General features: G+C 36.8%; 1 protein-coding gene across 2 annotated transcripts in view; it reads right to left on the bottom strand.

Annotated features, from left to right (window-relative positions):
• Positions 1-16,412, bottom strand: part of LOC108627300 (uncharacterized) — a 167,976-nt gene that overhangs the window by 77,464 nt on the left and 74,100 nt on the right. For both annotated transcript variants that reach the window (XM_026815493.1, XM_018028481.2), the window contains exons 3-5: positions 13,508-13,650; positions 7,418-7,491; positions 6,990-7,139 (exon numbers count right to left, since the gene is read on the bottom strand). In XM_026815493.1, coding sequence (XP_026671294.1) covers positions 6,990-7,139; positions 7,418-7,491; positions 13,508-13,583 — 300 coding nt within the window. In that variant the 5' untranslated portion in view covers positions 13,584-13,650. The remainder of the gene's footprint in view (positions 1-6,989; positions 7,140-7,417; positions 7,492-13,507; positions 13,651-16,412) is intronic.

Here is a 16,412-nt window from a genome sequence, read left to right on the forward strand (position 1 = left end):
CATAACCGATGTGTCTCTAACCACCGGACCCGTTCCGTGTTCGAGAAATGTTTTTCCAAAAAAGAGTTCGTACATAGAGTTAATGAGGGCAAAGTAAACGAGGCGGAGGTTCGGGATGAGATTCCCTTTAACGCTCCGAGCAGTTAGCGTGACGCGTAACAATTCCGCTGATCCCGTCGTCGTCATCCCGCGGAACGTCACGATTTGCTCGCGAGCAATTAGTGCCAGCGCCTGCTTACTCGTTAAGCTAATTACACGTGTACAAACTTTCGGCGGTTGTCAGACGAAAGGGGACCGTCAAAAGTTCTCGTTCTCCGGTTGTTGTAAGTGGACGAGCAGCGGCAACGGTACCTCGACGGTCACGCTGCGCTGGTTTGTTTGAAACACGACCACGTTAATTTTTCGTTCTGATTTCGACGGTCCTAGAATCTTTTCATTCGTGAGTCTTGGCAAACGATCGACCAAATTACAAAGTGAAATGTTTAATGACTATTGAAAGAGCTGACAAACTCAAAGTTTCTTCGAAGATACAAAAGAAAGAATTTTTTATAAAATTATATTAATAAATTATTCTAAATTATTTTTCTATGTAATATGTACAAATTGAAAAATCAAATATGTTAATCGTACATTGAAAACGTGAGACGTAGATTCATTACTATTTTCGGCTCTTGCCTCTATAAGGGAAACTAGTACGATCAAAAACTGGTCGACAATCATTGTTCCAAACTACATTTACTTATTGCAATGTTTACAACATTTCTGAACAACTGCCGTTCGTTTTCGTTAAAGCCCTACCGCGTAATTAATGGCTGTTAGCGTCGCGTTGAAAAGTTTGTACGCGCCACGTTACAACCGGAATCTAACACAATTTTATTTCACGATTTTTAAAATGCGAGCAGAACATTTTTTTCTATTCAAATGCAATGCCCTACAGTTATGTACTAACTATGATCAAATGGTGTTAGTTCAATTACTAGTAAATAGATTTGTTTTATGCCTTTCGGCATGTAAGTTCCCATTAAAATGGGATTACAAGTGTCTATGTGTCAGTGTGTACATATATATGTAATTATTATTTTTTATTTTTTCTTCCTTTTTTCTAGGACTTTCCGCATTCACTCTGTGCCATCTTTGTCTCACTTCAATATTCCTCTCACTTTGTTTACTCTTTGCATCCCTTTGCGTTCTCTTACCATGTAACTCAAAGACTCTGACTTCTCCTTACATATTAGTTCAATTATATTATGAAAGAAATGAACGCTGAGAATGTCGTACGAACAGATATAAATTAAAATAAATCCGATCCATGTCTCAGATCGATCGTCTTAAGTATTAATCAAAACCCGAACAAAACAGTTAATCGAGACGAGGCCCGAAATATTATGTTATTAAAATTATCGATCGACGCCGCGGAGGAACAGCTTCTTTGTTGCTGTTAATGAAGTTTCAAGCGAGCGCGAGCTCACGACTCCTTAAGACAACTGACAGTCTTCCAAGAGGAAGTTTAACCGAGGTGGGCGATGGTAGACGTGGATGGTGTATCTCCACGTAGCGCTAACCGCTCCAAGAGTTTGGACGCGATTTTAGACGCTCGAGAAGTTTTCATGCGGTGGATAATTAGGAGCTTTAGGGGCTTCCAGTCTCTTAGGTACGCTCGTTCTAGATGCGGAATTCTTTGTGAATCAGCCAATTAGATCAAATCGTTATTTCGTTACTTGGATGTATGCCTTTTGACGGTCGGGAGATTCCTATTAAGTAACTGACCCGGTTTATAAGCAAAAGCGGAGGAAATAACGAAGTAATTGAATTATTAAGTCAGAAACAATTAAACGTGATTACACAATTTAATTGTGCCGACTCGTGAAAATTTGTTGGCGAGTTTTTTCATTGAACTACATTTCCTATTAAGACAGAATTGTTGCAAGGCTTCTTGACGTGCTTCGTGATGAATTAATGAGAGTAGATGTTGGATTCATCAACTTTTATCTCATCTGGCAACCATCGAAGAAGCCGTGCGATCCGCGCACCATGGATAATCATAGTTAATTTAATATTTCCACGGTAAACTTGAAAACTTCAAAATTATTAACTGTCCGTAGCGAAAGCGATTGAACTTCTGCCTGTAATTTAAAGTTTACGGGAAAGCGAATCCGTATTTTATGCCACGATGCGCCACCCTCGTTAATAATATCATCGGCGCTGATAAACAATCTACCGTAAGGTATTAAGTTCTCTTATACAACTAAAAAAAGAAGTATGAGACCAGTAAAGTTATTTATAAACAGGACACTTTCTTATGTATCCAAATGAGATATGACATGAAGTCCTCCTTTATATTCATATAAAGATAAGAGTTCAAAGAAAAATATTTCTATAATTTATCTTTTACTTTTCCTTTTACGTTGCTGTAATATGTAGTCTAGTTGCAAAATTCACAGGCCTCATCTGTGCACAGGTGCCACTCCAAGTGGAAAGAACTGACATTCGGAAAAAAATCATGGACCATTCTATACTGTTACTAACAAATTGACGTACCTTTCGTTTCATTATATATTTGATAATTGTTCTAAATAGTTTGAATTAAATATTGTAAAAATTTCAAGATGGTACTCCTTGGAATTCTTTAATTTTTCAATTTTACAGTGGGCCACATTATGGGCGAAAAAGAAGTAGGACGTAAATTAATTTGTTTATATAACTTCTTTCCACCTAGATCATCGATTCCTGCTGTGAGATTTACTGGTTCAATATTACTAAATCAATAATTCAGGCAGCAATGCCAGAGAACCTCTCGTTACAGGCGCCTCAGTTTAACCACGGATTTTGTAATGTAATGGATTTCGAAACGTACGCCTGCACGCAATTCGCGCATCTGTTCGTCGGGAAACAATTTTCGCTGGAGCTTTGTTTCGCTCGAACAAGCGTGAGTGTACTTAGAGAGATTGAATCCCGTGGAAGAAACGTGTACGATCGCGACCAGCCGCGTCGAATCGTTTCAAAGAACCGTGCGCGAGGTTCGCGGTGGCGGGCGATATTGCCGGGTTCGACAACGATTTATAGGCCGCGGAGTCGCACAATAAGCGCAAACGGAAACAGTTTGCCGCTATTTCCTGCCGCTCGACGTCCTTTTTATCGTCGACACGACGACGACGTTCCGCTATAGGAAAACGGAACCCGTCGTCGTGCCACCGTCAAATAATGCAACCGAAGCGAGGAGGGGGAACGAGAGCTCTCCGTGGTTCCGCGAAGGAGGCGAGCGCAAATTTATCGCGATCTCTCCAGCGGATTTATACGGCAACGCCGGATGATTTTTACGCGAACGAGGCAACAGCTTCTTCTGCCTGCCTCTTTCCGTCTTTTTTCCCCGGCTTTCGTGGAAGGCGCTGTTATAGCGTCCGCTTTTCCTTCTATTGTACTTACGGAAAGGACTGCCGCCTCGCTCCGTTTAAAGTGAACTTTAAGTAGCATGCATGCAACCTAAGACTCGAAGTGGCGTTATATTAGGTCGTTCACGAAGAAAAAATAGCGATTGAATGGTTTAATGGGCGTCACTAAATGTGAAGACGTATGACAAATATTTATATTAAGGGGCTAGGATAGTGGACGTGACTTTTCTAATACGTGTCGGCAAAATTTTGACTTTTTTCTTCTGTTTTATCGATAACCACGCAAAAATAGTGCAAAATATGAATTTACGGAAATACACTTTTCGTCCTTATTTAAGAATATTTTCGGTCATCAGATATCTCTTCAGAAAGAGAAAAGTCGAATTTGGCACGGCCTGGTCATTATTTCAATCAAAACAATCCCAGACCGTGCCAGATTTTACTTTCCTTTTTCTGTAGAAGTACCTGACGACCGGAAAATATGTATTCTCACATAAGGAGAAAAAATGTATTCCCGTAAACCCATATTTTTAGCTAATTTTGTAACATTAACAGTCTACCTTATCGCGCTGCCATCGAAGTCTATGCCCTTAAGTCTTGATAATAATGATGAACTTTTACAGGTAAAGAGATAATAAAGGGAACGTGAACGCAATAATAGCATTCAATTTGTACAGTACGGAAAAAGTGTTGGAAAAACAGTTCGTTAGCTATCACGCGAAGGGAACATTAGAGATACATGGTTCAGTATTTCTACCGTTATTTTTCTCATATTATAGTTTAGGTTGTTTCTGTACATATATAGAATCAGAAAAATATTATATAGAATTGTAATTGGACAATTTCAAAAAGATATAATAGAAATAATACAATATTTTCAATAATACATTTTAATACAGAACATATAACAAATTGAAAGAGTGTGTATGCATATATTTCGTGTACGAAATCAAAATATTTCCACGTCGTTTTCAGTCGAAACCTTTTTTATCTAAGAAAAATATTCGAGGATTGAATGAAATTGTGAAGAGAACTTCTAAGCAGGGAGTATAATTTTTATTAAAAATCTAAATGTGGATGTATCGACGTTTTTATGCATGATATGATCTTTGCTGATACCAACTGAAGTATCGTTCTAACTCATAGAAATAAGTATTTAAAGAAATATGTATTTTACGTTTAGAGCCATAAGTTTTTGAAGCAAATCTATTTTGACAGAAAGTCGCTGGCTGTTAGAAACTATTGAATTTCGTTTTTCAAATGAACGAAGAAACCTATATAAGTGCAAAATGAAACTTTAAGTAGCTTACTTCGAGGCCCCGGGAATGGGCACACGAGCACGTTATGCCGATAAAAGCACTTTTCTAGTCGGACGGCCACGAAATTAAGAGGAAAATGTTTGTTGGCTGCCGTTTATGGAATTTCCTCTGTGCGCGAGTTAGCGCGCCGATAGAGTGGATCGCGGGAAAAACGTGTACGGACGCAACGAGATACCGACGCGAAAAATAGTCGTAACGACGCAAAGCTTTTAGTAGCGAGGAAACTCGAGAAACAGAAAGGGAAGAAGGCGATCTTAAACCGGCGAACGCAGAAAAGCTACGTGGAATCGAAACTTCGCCAGACTTATTCTTGTAGCAGCGAGATTCATTGGCTTCTTATTGTCTTATCTTAGAGAAAAATCTGGAATACCGATACTAAAAAAAGAAACCGGTTGCAAAACGAAATAATCCAAATTAATATAACGAAACGCAATTACATTATTTTTATTTTACAATTGTAGGAAAAGATCTAGAAGACGTTTAGGATGCATCGCATAAATTGTATCTTAATCTTATCTACTTTATGTAGGTATAAATTTCGAAATACACCTGACCCTCCTTTTACTCGGTGAAAGCGTACTGAGTAAAAGAAAATCGTGCAAAAAGAATTCATTTTTTATGGTTCTTATTGGAACTTCGTTTAAACCAAAAGTTTTACCAACACAAGACTAGCCCTTGCCATTTGTCAATAGATCTAAAATTTCTGCTTTCGTTCCCAAAGAAATAAATTTTCTTTTTCTCTTCTGATTACTTTCAATCGTCATTATGATAATATTCCTCGTACGTATTCTCGTGTCTTGCCATGATTACAGAACGTGAAACTAATATGTAATGCGAAGTAGGAATGATAACAGTATCGACAAGACGTAGATAATATTGCCTTGTGAATATAGCATGTACGAGCAGAAACTGAAGTCTGACAAATTGATACTTATATTTAGAATTCATGCGCGTTTTCTGTGAACAAATTGTCTTAAAAAAAATACCGTGTAAAAAAGAGGACCAGGGTACATTAAAAGACGTTTAAATATGAAATCCAATGATATGAGAATGAAAGTTATCTAATATAAAGGATATTGCTTTCACAGTATTGCACATAAAATTATTCATAGTTCATACCCGTACAGTAAGATCAATAACGCGATAACAATCTTGCAACAAAAGTAACCCTAGATGCAGCTTAAGAACTTTAAAACTAAACTCACTTTCGTGAAATTACACTTCAAAGCTTTTTTCTTGACCCTTAGCTGATATAATATACCAGATATCGGGTTGACCATGTTACTTCTATATAACGGGTAAACGATAAAGCCTGAGACCTTTACAGAAAATTATAAACGATCGAGACTCGTTACGTCCCTAATACCACTCTCTTAGATTTCAAGCTAGCCGAGGGCAATTCTCTTCAATTTCCTCAGTAAATCAAGCGGGGCATCATTCCCAGAGTAATATGCTCTTCTAACGCGAGATTATTTTAGATACGAGCCGAATAAACATGTTCCAAGTCGACCCTAATACTATAATGTTTCTACATAAAAAGGAATGGTTTCATTTTGCTAAAATGCAACACTCATGCAATACAACAGAGAGCAAAAAAATTATATTCATTTAATGTTCACTTCGCACGTCCATTACTGCCTAAATTTCTCCATCGTCTCAACATATTGCAGGCTTCATATAGCAACTATAATTTCAGATAGGTCTATCAAGTTGTTTATAATATTACATTACGCTGCTTCACTAATATCCATATTTTAGTATAGTAGATCGAGGATTACCCAAAATTTAATGGGAAACCAAATCCATTTCGTCGGTGTGCAGTTCTCCAAATATGCATAATTCAATTTAAGGCACATTGAAACAAAATATACATACAAGGCGAATCAAAAATTTATGAATTGTTCGTGATAGCAAATACCTTGATATTAATATAAGAAAAAAGTAACAAAATAAGAAATAAAGTCTAGTTTCAAACTTCAACGAGTCCCTTTTTGATTAAATATATATAAATAGTTATTTAACAAGAAACATGAATCATTGTAACAGAAAAATAAAGTTTGCGATAAATCAGATATTGTAATGACCGTTTAATTATTTTAATGAATGTTGCAACTGGAATTGCTAAATTTCCATAACACTAGAAATATCGACTTTTTTTATACATGCATTTCTCCATTCAAATCATTTTGACTGGGTTGGTGGTTTTAATAATAACAATGATTTCTTCTTTTTAGAGGAAAGTCATTACATTAACGATCAACGAAGAAAGCTGAGAATTTACCTTGAGAGTTTCCTGCAGATTTTGTACTCTGCAGTGCATGTGCACTTGAGCTCCGAGTTGTACGGTAATGTTGCTCTCTGGATCTTCGAAGAAAGGTCTGGGCTCGGGAGTGCCGCCAGTTTCGGTCGCGAAACTTTCCACCTCGTATACCTGTAAATCAAAGTAAGCATGCATTAAAATGATTGTGCTTTCTCCATCTTTATTTGATTCAAGATGATTATTCGACTGCGAATTTTATAAGAAAATGATACATGTAAAAATATGAGTAATAGACGAAAATGCATAACGCATCAATAACAAAATGCATGCCAGGATGTTTAAAAGATTAAGGGACATTGTACATTACAAGCAATTAGTAGATAAAAATAAAGAATTCCGAAAATATTCGATTAATTTTACCTAAATGTTCGGTTGAAAAAGTGACTTACATCTGTAAAGGGCGAACTGAGCTCGTGCCAGAACGACTTCGGCAGATTTTCCAGTCCTGGAAACGGCTTGTTATCTAAAACAATTTAACATTGGATCATGTGTTTAGCCACTTAAATCATATTGCTATTTATCATATTTCATATACATAAACATGTACACAGAGTAGTGTGAATAAATGTATTAAAAATCGCAAGTTGGAATCAGAACACGTATACGTTGATGCTACGCAAATGGAAGTTTCTGCGAACTCTGTAAATCACCGTGGTAAGTCGAAATCGAATGCCAAATACGCTGCCCTGTTTCTTGATTCCGTTTCACGGTGTGGTTGGCAAGGAAGCACTTTGCCCCGGGCAAACAGGCAGCAGCGACCACGTCGTTAGCGTAATAAACGCAGAAAATCGAATTACTATGGAAACAATCGCGAAGTTAGAGAACGAGTGCGCCTCAGTGGAAAAGTTTTTCACTTTCCAGCGGGTGGAAGGAAACTCGTTCGACTGTCGACAGATAGAATGGCCTTATCAGCAGAGAGCACACGCGACCGTACGCGAGTTTCCAAGACGATACACATAAATGTATACGTCGACGTCGCACGGGTCACACCCGACAGATATGGCAGGACAGGGGTAAACTTTGGCTATTCGCTAAAAAACGAACACGAAGGGGGCGACGATTCTATTGTTCCTTTAAATTGAACGATCACGCTTTTCGAATAATTTGATTCCGCAATTATGATACTTTTAATTTTATTACTGCATATTGCACTCACATTTTTGCAAATCTGACAAATGTTTTATTAAAAGACACTAGGTACTTCGTAATACGGTATTTTGGTAAACAAGTTTTTAGAACGATCTGTTAATTATAAGATCAAATAGTTAAATGGTGGAAAATACGACTTACGTCCACATTATATTAGACTTAGTCCTGGCAAGTCTAGAAGCTTGGAGTTTAACGTTAACGACTATAGGAACGTGGAATCCGGAACTGGTAACCCCAAGAGACCCAATAACAAACATAGTTTAACCACAAGATCATAGAACTTGATATTCAGTGTTCTGAGGTTACGGGGTATGCCACAGGCATCAGAAATATGAGATTCGCGACTTCAAAGCCGTGGGACAGAATTAACTATGTCAGAGTCATCAGTAGATGCGTACCACTCATGTCACGAATTCCAATAAATTTTAATTTCAACTGCTTAATTATACTTCAAAGTTTTAAGTTCCTACAGAAAGTATTGGGAATTCTGATTTTCATTTCAATCGTTATTGCAAGACTTGAATACTTTATTTCTTTTAAAGACTAGAATTCAACATAAATCATCTTATATATTTCTTACAAAATGTACTTATTCCAAATATTTTGGAATTGTTCGTATTGAATTTTATCACTTAATACCCGAGTCTAATTAGATTCGTTCAGTATTAAATTCTGCAGGACTGTTTGTGGAGCGCAAGCGCGTGCTTCGACACGGTTTCATCGATATTGAATCTCATCAAACGTGGGTCACTCCGTGTTTCACTAGCTGAACATCTCGATATAGGGTTTCATGAATGACAAAGTAACACGATGAATTTGTTCGAAACGAATAATAAATATCATTTGAAGTATCTTTTATAGTAATTCTACTAAACGACTTCTATCTTTAATAATCAATTAGCACTATCATTCCTCCATTGTACATTACATAAAATGAAAATCATGAAAATGGTAATAAACAATTTCTGCGTTTGATCTGCGTTTTCTTATAACAAAAAGAATTATTATGACATATAAATACATATAATCTCTTACATGTACTCCACTTTCTTTTAGTTCACTAGTTTTATTCAATTCGACTGCTATTTTCATATACGTCAGATGGACAGTAATTTCATTTAATTAGTATTTCGAGTCCAATTCCATTCGAAAATAATCAGCGAGCTGCGTATGTCGGTTCAATCGTATTCATGTACACGTGTATCGATGTAATTTAGAGCTTGAAGGGAATTCCATCGATAATGGAATTAACAATCAGATTTGGAAAAATAAAGCAGCGAATGAAAAGAGGTGGCGAACAAACACGTGTATCAGTTCTATGTATAAAATGTATGAAGCATTTGTTACAATGTTTGCACGAGAAAAATCTTGAGAATAAATCACGATACTCGCAATTCACTATTTCAAACACAGTAAATATTGATGAATTAGGAACTACTGACACTCATCATAAATAAATCATTAAAAGAAGAAACGTTTTATAAAAGTAGTAGACTGCTTAACAATTTCATTAATATACGTTGACTTTGCATGAGAAGCATCGTAAAACGTTAAGTCTGAGCATCTAAACATGGCAACCAGTAACTTTCATAACGTAAAAGTAATTTGAAGTTGTAAAACCTTTTCCTAAGGGTACACTGAGATTGAAGCTACGGTAGCTTCCAAAGTCCATACAAAACACTTTATTCCGTAAACTTTACGCGAAAATCGTTACATACCTGTTAGCTACGGTAAAAAAAGGACGTCGACTCTAAAAATCGAAAAACTTCGAACAACATTGAAAACTTACAAACTACAATCACCCGTGCTGTATCTTCGCTGAATTTCAAGTCGCATCATCATTTTAACAAGAAACATTGTTCCCCTACGTTCCACTTCACAATGAGACATAATACGTGACCATATAGTAGACTGATTAAATTTATTATTACTTCATTAATGAGTATAAGTCTGTTACAATGTAAAAAAAGAAAACAAAGAGAAGTGTGACAAACCTAAGATACTAACAATAGATGACGCTAACTTATAACGTATTGTGGGCTCTTCGTCCACAAGTCCCTAGCCCTAGGCATCCATGTCCCTAGTCCTAGATATCAACCTCGCAGTTGTTGCTTACCCGCGATTTTCAATTTATCGCGATTCTCAATTTATCGCGACGTTACTTTGTCAATCCATTAGCTTCCTTGGAGATTGGACAGAACAGACGTGTTTGCTTGTGCTATGATAACTAAAATAAATTCATCAGTATTTCCAGTTTAATTCCTTTATTTCTAATTAACTCCAGATACACATTGCGACGCCAGCACGCTGCAACTCGTGAAGTGTTGCCGACGGTAATTCTCAGTCTCAGAACTCCACAGTATAACTTAAAAATAGAACAAATGACAAAAACTTAACGAAAATAAGCTGAAAAGGAAGAGAAGGAACAATAAGTACTTTAATTTAAAATTAAATTTAAGTATAAGGAAAAAAACATGAACTTTACAATTAAAAAGAGAATTGACGAGAAGTAGAAGTAATTAAATGCGCAATATTTCGCTTGAATGTAAAGATCGTTACAAAATCGATTGACCATCGTACAAACGCTGTTTTCTTGACCATAAGTAGAATTCCTGCTTGGGACTCTACGAGAGATGTGGTTCTATTAAAATGCAAGACATTGCAGATCGTAATCAGATTGTAGTACCTTATTCTTCAGATTGTAACGGTACGGTTAAACAAATTTTTTAAATAGTGAAGCTTACAGAATTGTACTTTACCACTGAAGTATACGGGAATCATGTACTTATCAACAGAAAGTATTAAAATTAGTATGCTAGAAGTCTCCAGACTAAACCAAAAAATAGAAAAGTATGTATGTAAATATTACGTAAAACTATATGTAAGTATTATGAACCAACTATACATATATACGAGGAATAGAATAAAAGCTCGAAGCGTTACTACGTAAACGGTTTTTTCTATTCCGCAGTTACACGCGAGCGAGGAACCGGAAGAAGTAATAAAGTTGGTTCCGGGTCGTGTCTCGGCTTCTTTGAGTCGAAACCAGAGAAACTGAGCAATTTCGGTCGGTTATAAAGGCAGCGCGATGGCTGGAAGAGACACGGCCAACGGAGGGAAATAAAGTAAGGAAAGTAGAATTCGAAAGACCGCAAGGGGAGCGCAATATCTCTCCATCAAATTTGGCGGCTCAAACGGTGGCCGAATCGTTCTACCGGAAGGACTTAAAGTACGAGCACCCAAGAGTCTCTTTCATTCTTTTCGTTGCCGAAGAAAAGACGCTGCGCCGCTACCCTCACTGATTTAACACACGCAAAAATTATTTTCTCGAACGACCTCGGCAATCCAGGTGACCACTACAACTAAACTACATCTCTTTCGCTTTCAATTTTCAAGCCTCGCTCTGTACCAAAGCATCTCGGAGGAACTTTCTCTTTGAAACCGGTAATGCGTCCAGTCTCGTTCGGGAATAGTTCCTCTGCTCCGTTTTTAACTATTTCTCGAAGGAACGGGAGGATAATCCTGGAGAAATTTATCAGCTCGGAGGGAGAGAGGATAGAAGACTACCGAGTACTTCCTGGCAGGACCAATCTCGCGAGCTAAATTCACCGGCAACACACAATCACTCCGGGAAAAGGAACGAAGAGACTTCTAATATCTAGTAGAAAGACGCGGAGACATAATCTTCCCGAAAGGATAAACCCAGTTACCGTTCAGGATTTCGAAATACGTCGCCCTGGGAATGTCGACCACGGGATTACTCGGCGCTGACCGTTGCGGTACAAAGGAAATTGTTTGCGAACGCGGATCTTTCGCGAACCGAACGTTTGAATTGCTTCGATCATGCGCTTCATTGTAGCTCGTCTCCTCTTTCTCAATGAATAAAAGAAAATTTTGAAATTCACTGGCTATAGTGTAATGTATTGTATGATATTAAAGAAAACCAGTGAAGAAGAATTTATTGTATAAATATGAGATCGAAATTAATGTTGAGGTTTCAGGATTTAATTTTCACAAAAAAATATTGATAGATTGATTGAAAAAGTAAATCACACAGTAAAACAGAACTCTTTCAAAGTATCTACTATAAATAAATGTAATAAATATTTTTAAGAAGAGTAATTTGATGTATTCATGAATTTTCGCAATTATCGTTATTAAGGAAACGTTTCATACACTTTCTCGAAAAAACAATCTTTCAAAAGTCTTAAGTCAGAGATACGTGCTAAAGCTCAGTAAAACAATTGCAACATCATATTCAGTTTCTCATCTTATGCGAAACAACTCTTTAGAGAAATAAGTTTCTCGTGGTTTCTACGAAAGACATTTAAGGAATGCCATCTCCCTAACAAACTACGGAATAAACTACCTCACATAATTCTTTTTTAATCTTCCATGCGTATCGGAACAAATTACTTCCGCTATCTTTTCTGCATTTGGCTAGGTAAGTCTATAAATGTGTCAAGAAAACAACATAATAAATCACGTTTCTCTACGAAATTAAAAAATCAAATGAATTAATTTCGAAATGAATTATAGCAATTTAATAATTTGTACAAAATAAGTTACGATATTGAACCTTTAACTTATAAGAGTATAGCGTAGAACTATATAAACTAAATTCGAAACATTTCTTGGTCAACCACGAAATTTTAACCTTTGACGTGAACGATCGATCACAGATCGGCAAAACTGTGTCTCGAATAGAGCGTGACTTGCCGCTCAGCGTGCGCTCGAATTTATGGATCCTGTCCTGGTCCATGGGATTTATGGAAATCCAATGCTTTAATTGGAAAATTATAGGACAATGTCTGCAAGCCGTCCGTTCGGGCCAGAGCTCACTCAGCGCGTATAATCTGTCCCTAATCGCTAAGCGACTTCCACAACTGCGGCGTGATATTTTCCGTGCCGAGCTGATAAACGAGATCGATATCGCACACAAAGGACGGACTAAGGCTAACATGACCGACGGGGACTTATTGATGAGGCGAATACCACTTTAACTTTCACTCGACAGTGATGAAAGATGATTGATGCTTAAATCGCAACTTTAAATGCTTGTATTTTCTTGTATTATCCTCTTCGAAGGAATCAAATAATCTTCGATGTGCTAAAGGATAATACACATCTTTTTATAATTTTTAACATTACATTTTTCCACTATTCGTATACAGATCAATTTATGTTCAGAAACATGAAATCCTTTGAAATGATAGGAAAGGAATCTTAACACGTGTGTCTTAATTAGCAAAACACAATTACAGTTGTGATGGAATTGAATAAAAAACCTCAATTGTAATTAACTGAGTCTAAATTCGTGTAATGCTTACCTACTGAGTTGCCGGCGTACGAAACGTGTAGGTGAACCAAAATAGAGGCCACCAAGGCCGAGAAACGACTCAACATCGTAGCCAATACTCAACTCATCTCTGTATGGAAAGTCGAGACGTTGTGCCTCTGTTCTCCTTCTGATCTGAAATTTCAATATAGAAATATGTAATATCAATATCGATTTACAATTATGAATACATCTACGTTAATAAGTCCACATACATTCAATTATCGTTTTATATGTATAACCGCAGTTCGTGATATATTCGAATTTAGCTTACTAAAAACTTCTTAATCAAATTGAAATGCATTAATGTGAATCATTAATAAAATCGATTAACCATTTACAAATTCATAAATGAACCGCGACGAGTTTATTAATTACTAAAGTATTTCGTGCATACGTGGCAATAATTAGGTCAATTCAGTGGCATATTCGAAATTTGGGTTTCATTTCGATATGTCAAAATATGAAAATTTATTCTCATTTTATAATTATTTTCAATGAGTACGTTAAAATTCGTAATCCGACACAATATACTATTAATAAATCACGATTCATTAAGTATTCAGCAGTTCAAATATTATTTTGATAAAATGAATAATTACTGATTAAAGGAGCATATATCGCGCTCGTTTTATAACAAATAATTAATTATACTATAAATAGTGATGCGTCACATTTCTCATTCAACAATTATAATATATTTATTCAAATTTCGATTATTTCGCTAAGCAGAGGTACATTTTAATATTAAAAAATCAAGCGAAATAATTTAATAATAGACCCATGTTAGAGATTTCTAAAAAGACAATAATTGATCGTATTAAATTGCAATCTGCAATTGAATCTTATCGCCGGGTAATTAAAGATATATCGCGTAACGAGACGAATGCGGTCGTTAATTATACTCCGTTCTCCTCTAGTCTCACGATGTCAAACGATCCCGGCAAGCCTACCGAAATCCCTCCGGACTTCGAAATAACATCTCTGGTTGCCCCGAGCTGACCCAATCGGGGCTCACGAGACACAAAGCCTCTCTAGGCAGAGATCAATGCATTACTCAGCCTGATCTGTGTATGTGTCCCAGAAAAAGGATCGGCTTCATCGGTGCCCGGATTAACACTTTTACACACCGATGCTCTCACCCGATCTGTCCCACTTCTTCGCAAGTATCTTCTTAATGAATTTCGGATGACCCCGTTTCGCTCGAAATTCGTATCCGACTTGAACGTGTGTGTGGAAAGAAGAATAAAGTAAAATATTCACATTAAGTGATAGATGGAATTCCGAGCTAATAAAAATATTTGAACGAATTTCAGACGACGATGGTATGTTGAAAAGTTTGAATGAAAATTTCATTCCTGTATTAGGTATGATATCAATTATTTCTGGATATAGAATTATCTCATATTTAATCTAAGGGGCTTTCAACGTTGAATTTATTTTTGGATTAAAATTCTTTCATTCTATGTCACATTGAATGTATAATTGATTTTGCTCGACGTAATCTCGTTTGACAATGACCAGAGCGTATCTCAATCTGAACATTGAAATGAATTTTTTCTTGATTCTAGAAGAATTAAGGGAAAAATCGAATGGTATAATTTTTACCCGTTCTCAACGCATATATTTGATCAATTTAATTGGTAATATTGACAATCTGTCTTATGATGGCGAAATCGGAGTCGATTCTCTTAAATACTAGAACCAGAAACGCAAAGTAAACCAAATAAGCACTTGTAAATTCAACGAAACATATCGGTAAAATAGAGCGGTAAAAGGTATAGAGAATCCAAGTACAATATAAAGTACCCCGGGGACCAATTTACCCGATCGTTTCCAAAGAATTCGTTTAACAAGAAGCAAGCTCGTCAAACATACAAAGCAAGTTCCCATCCTAGTCAACCGCTTTGAAGGACGATGTATGTAGACTCAAAGGCCACGGCAAATCAAACGGTCGCTCGGTCGAAGTCAAATAGAAGATTGTTACCACGAAATTCCGTGTGATTCAATTTGACCGGAAGTTCGACCGAAAACACGTACCTTGCCTCAAGTTCCCTGGTGCCGACCTAATGAATCTATCGGCAACTCTTGAATTCCGACCGGCAGCCGCCAACTCTTAGCTCCCTTCCGCGCAACCCCTTCGTCGAGTGCCGGCCGTCACCATTCGCTCGTTTCTAACGTCCAATTCCGACGCGTAAGTGCAAGCTTTTATACCTAATGCGTCCCTCGCGGACACGAGTAGGTACCAAGTAGCAAGCAATTTCATCATTCGGTCTGCAGAACTATTCTAACAGCTGTCGTTCCTCCTCGGAACTTTCGAATTATTTCGGTGTCTCGCGCAGGTGTTGTCCGCGATACGAGTGGCTGTCGCGTGAAACGAAAAAAGTTTCTCTCTAACGAAATTCGTAAAATGACCGATCGGGAACAAAACGTAACGAATGGAAAGGGGAAATGGACAAAAAAGTACATGAATGCTTCAAATGTCTATTGTACGTTGTTAGATTGTCAATCACCTATTATAATACATATAATAGATTTAAGAAATCATTTTTGGTGCAAAAAGAACTCAGTCACTAAAGTAGATCTGAGGTGTAAAATCCACACTTGTTAATCATACAACTCGGAGTCACACTCTCCTAAAACCTTCCATATAACCAATTCGAATGAACTCCATACGAGTCACTGTTTTTTTTTGAAATCCTCACAATTGTATATTCCATACTTAGGAATGTAAAGATACATCGTGATTAGCTTGACTAGCTAAAACTTCCCGAATACCGAATACATTATGTATAAATGTTATATTAAAAATGATACCACTTTCATAAATATATTCCTTGAGGGCAATCGAAGACAAACGACAAGAGAACTTTATTTCTTTCCAAATAGATTTCGTT

The sequence above is a fragment of the Ceratina calcarata genome, unplaced genomic scaffold (genome assembly GCF_001652005.2).
Source record: "Ceratina calcarata isolate Rehan_Ccalc_2016 unplaced genomic scaffold, ASM165200v1 scaffold455.2, whole genome shotgun sequence".
NCBI classification, from domain to species: Eukaryota; Metazoa; Arthropoda; class Insecta; order Hymenoptera; family Apidae; genus Ceratina; species Ceratina calcarata.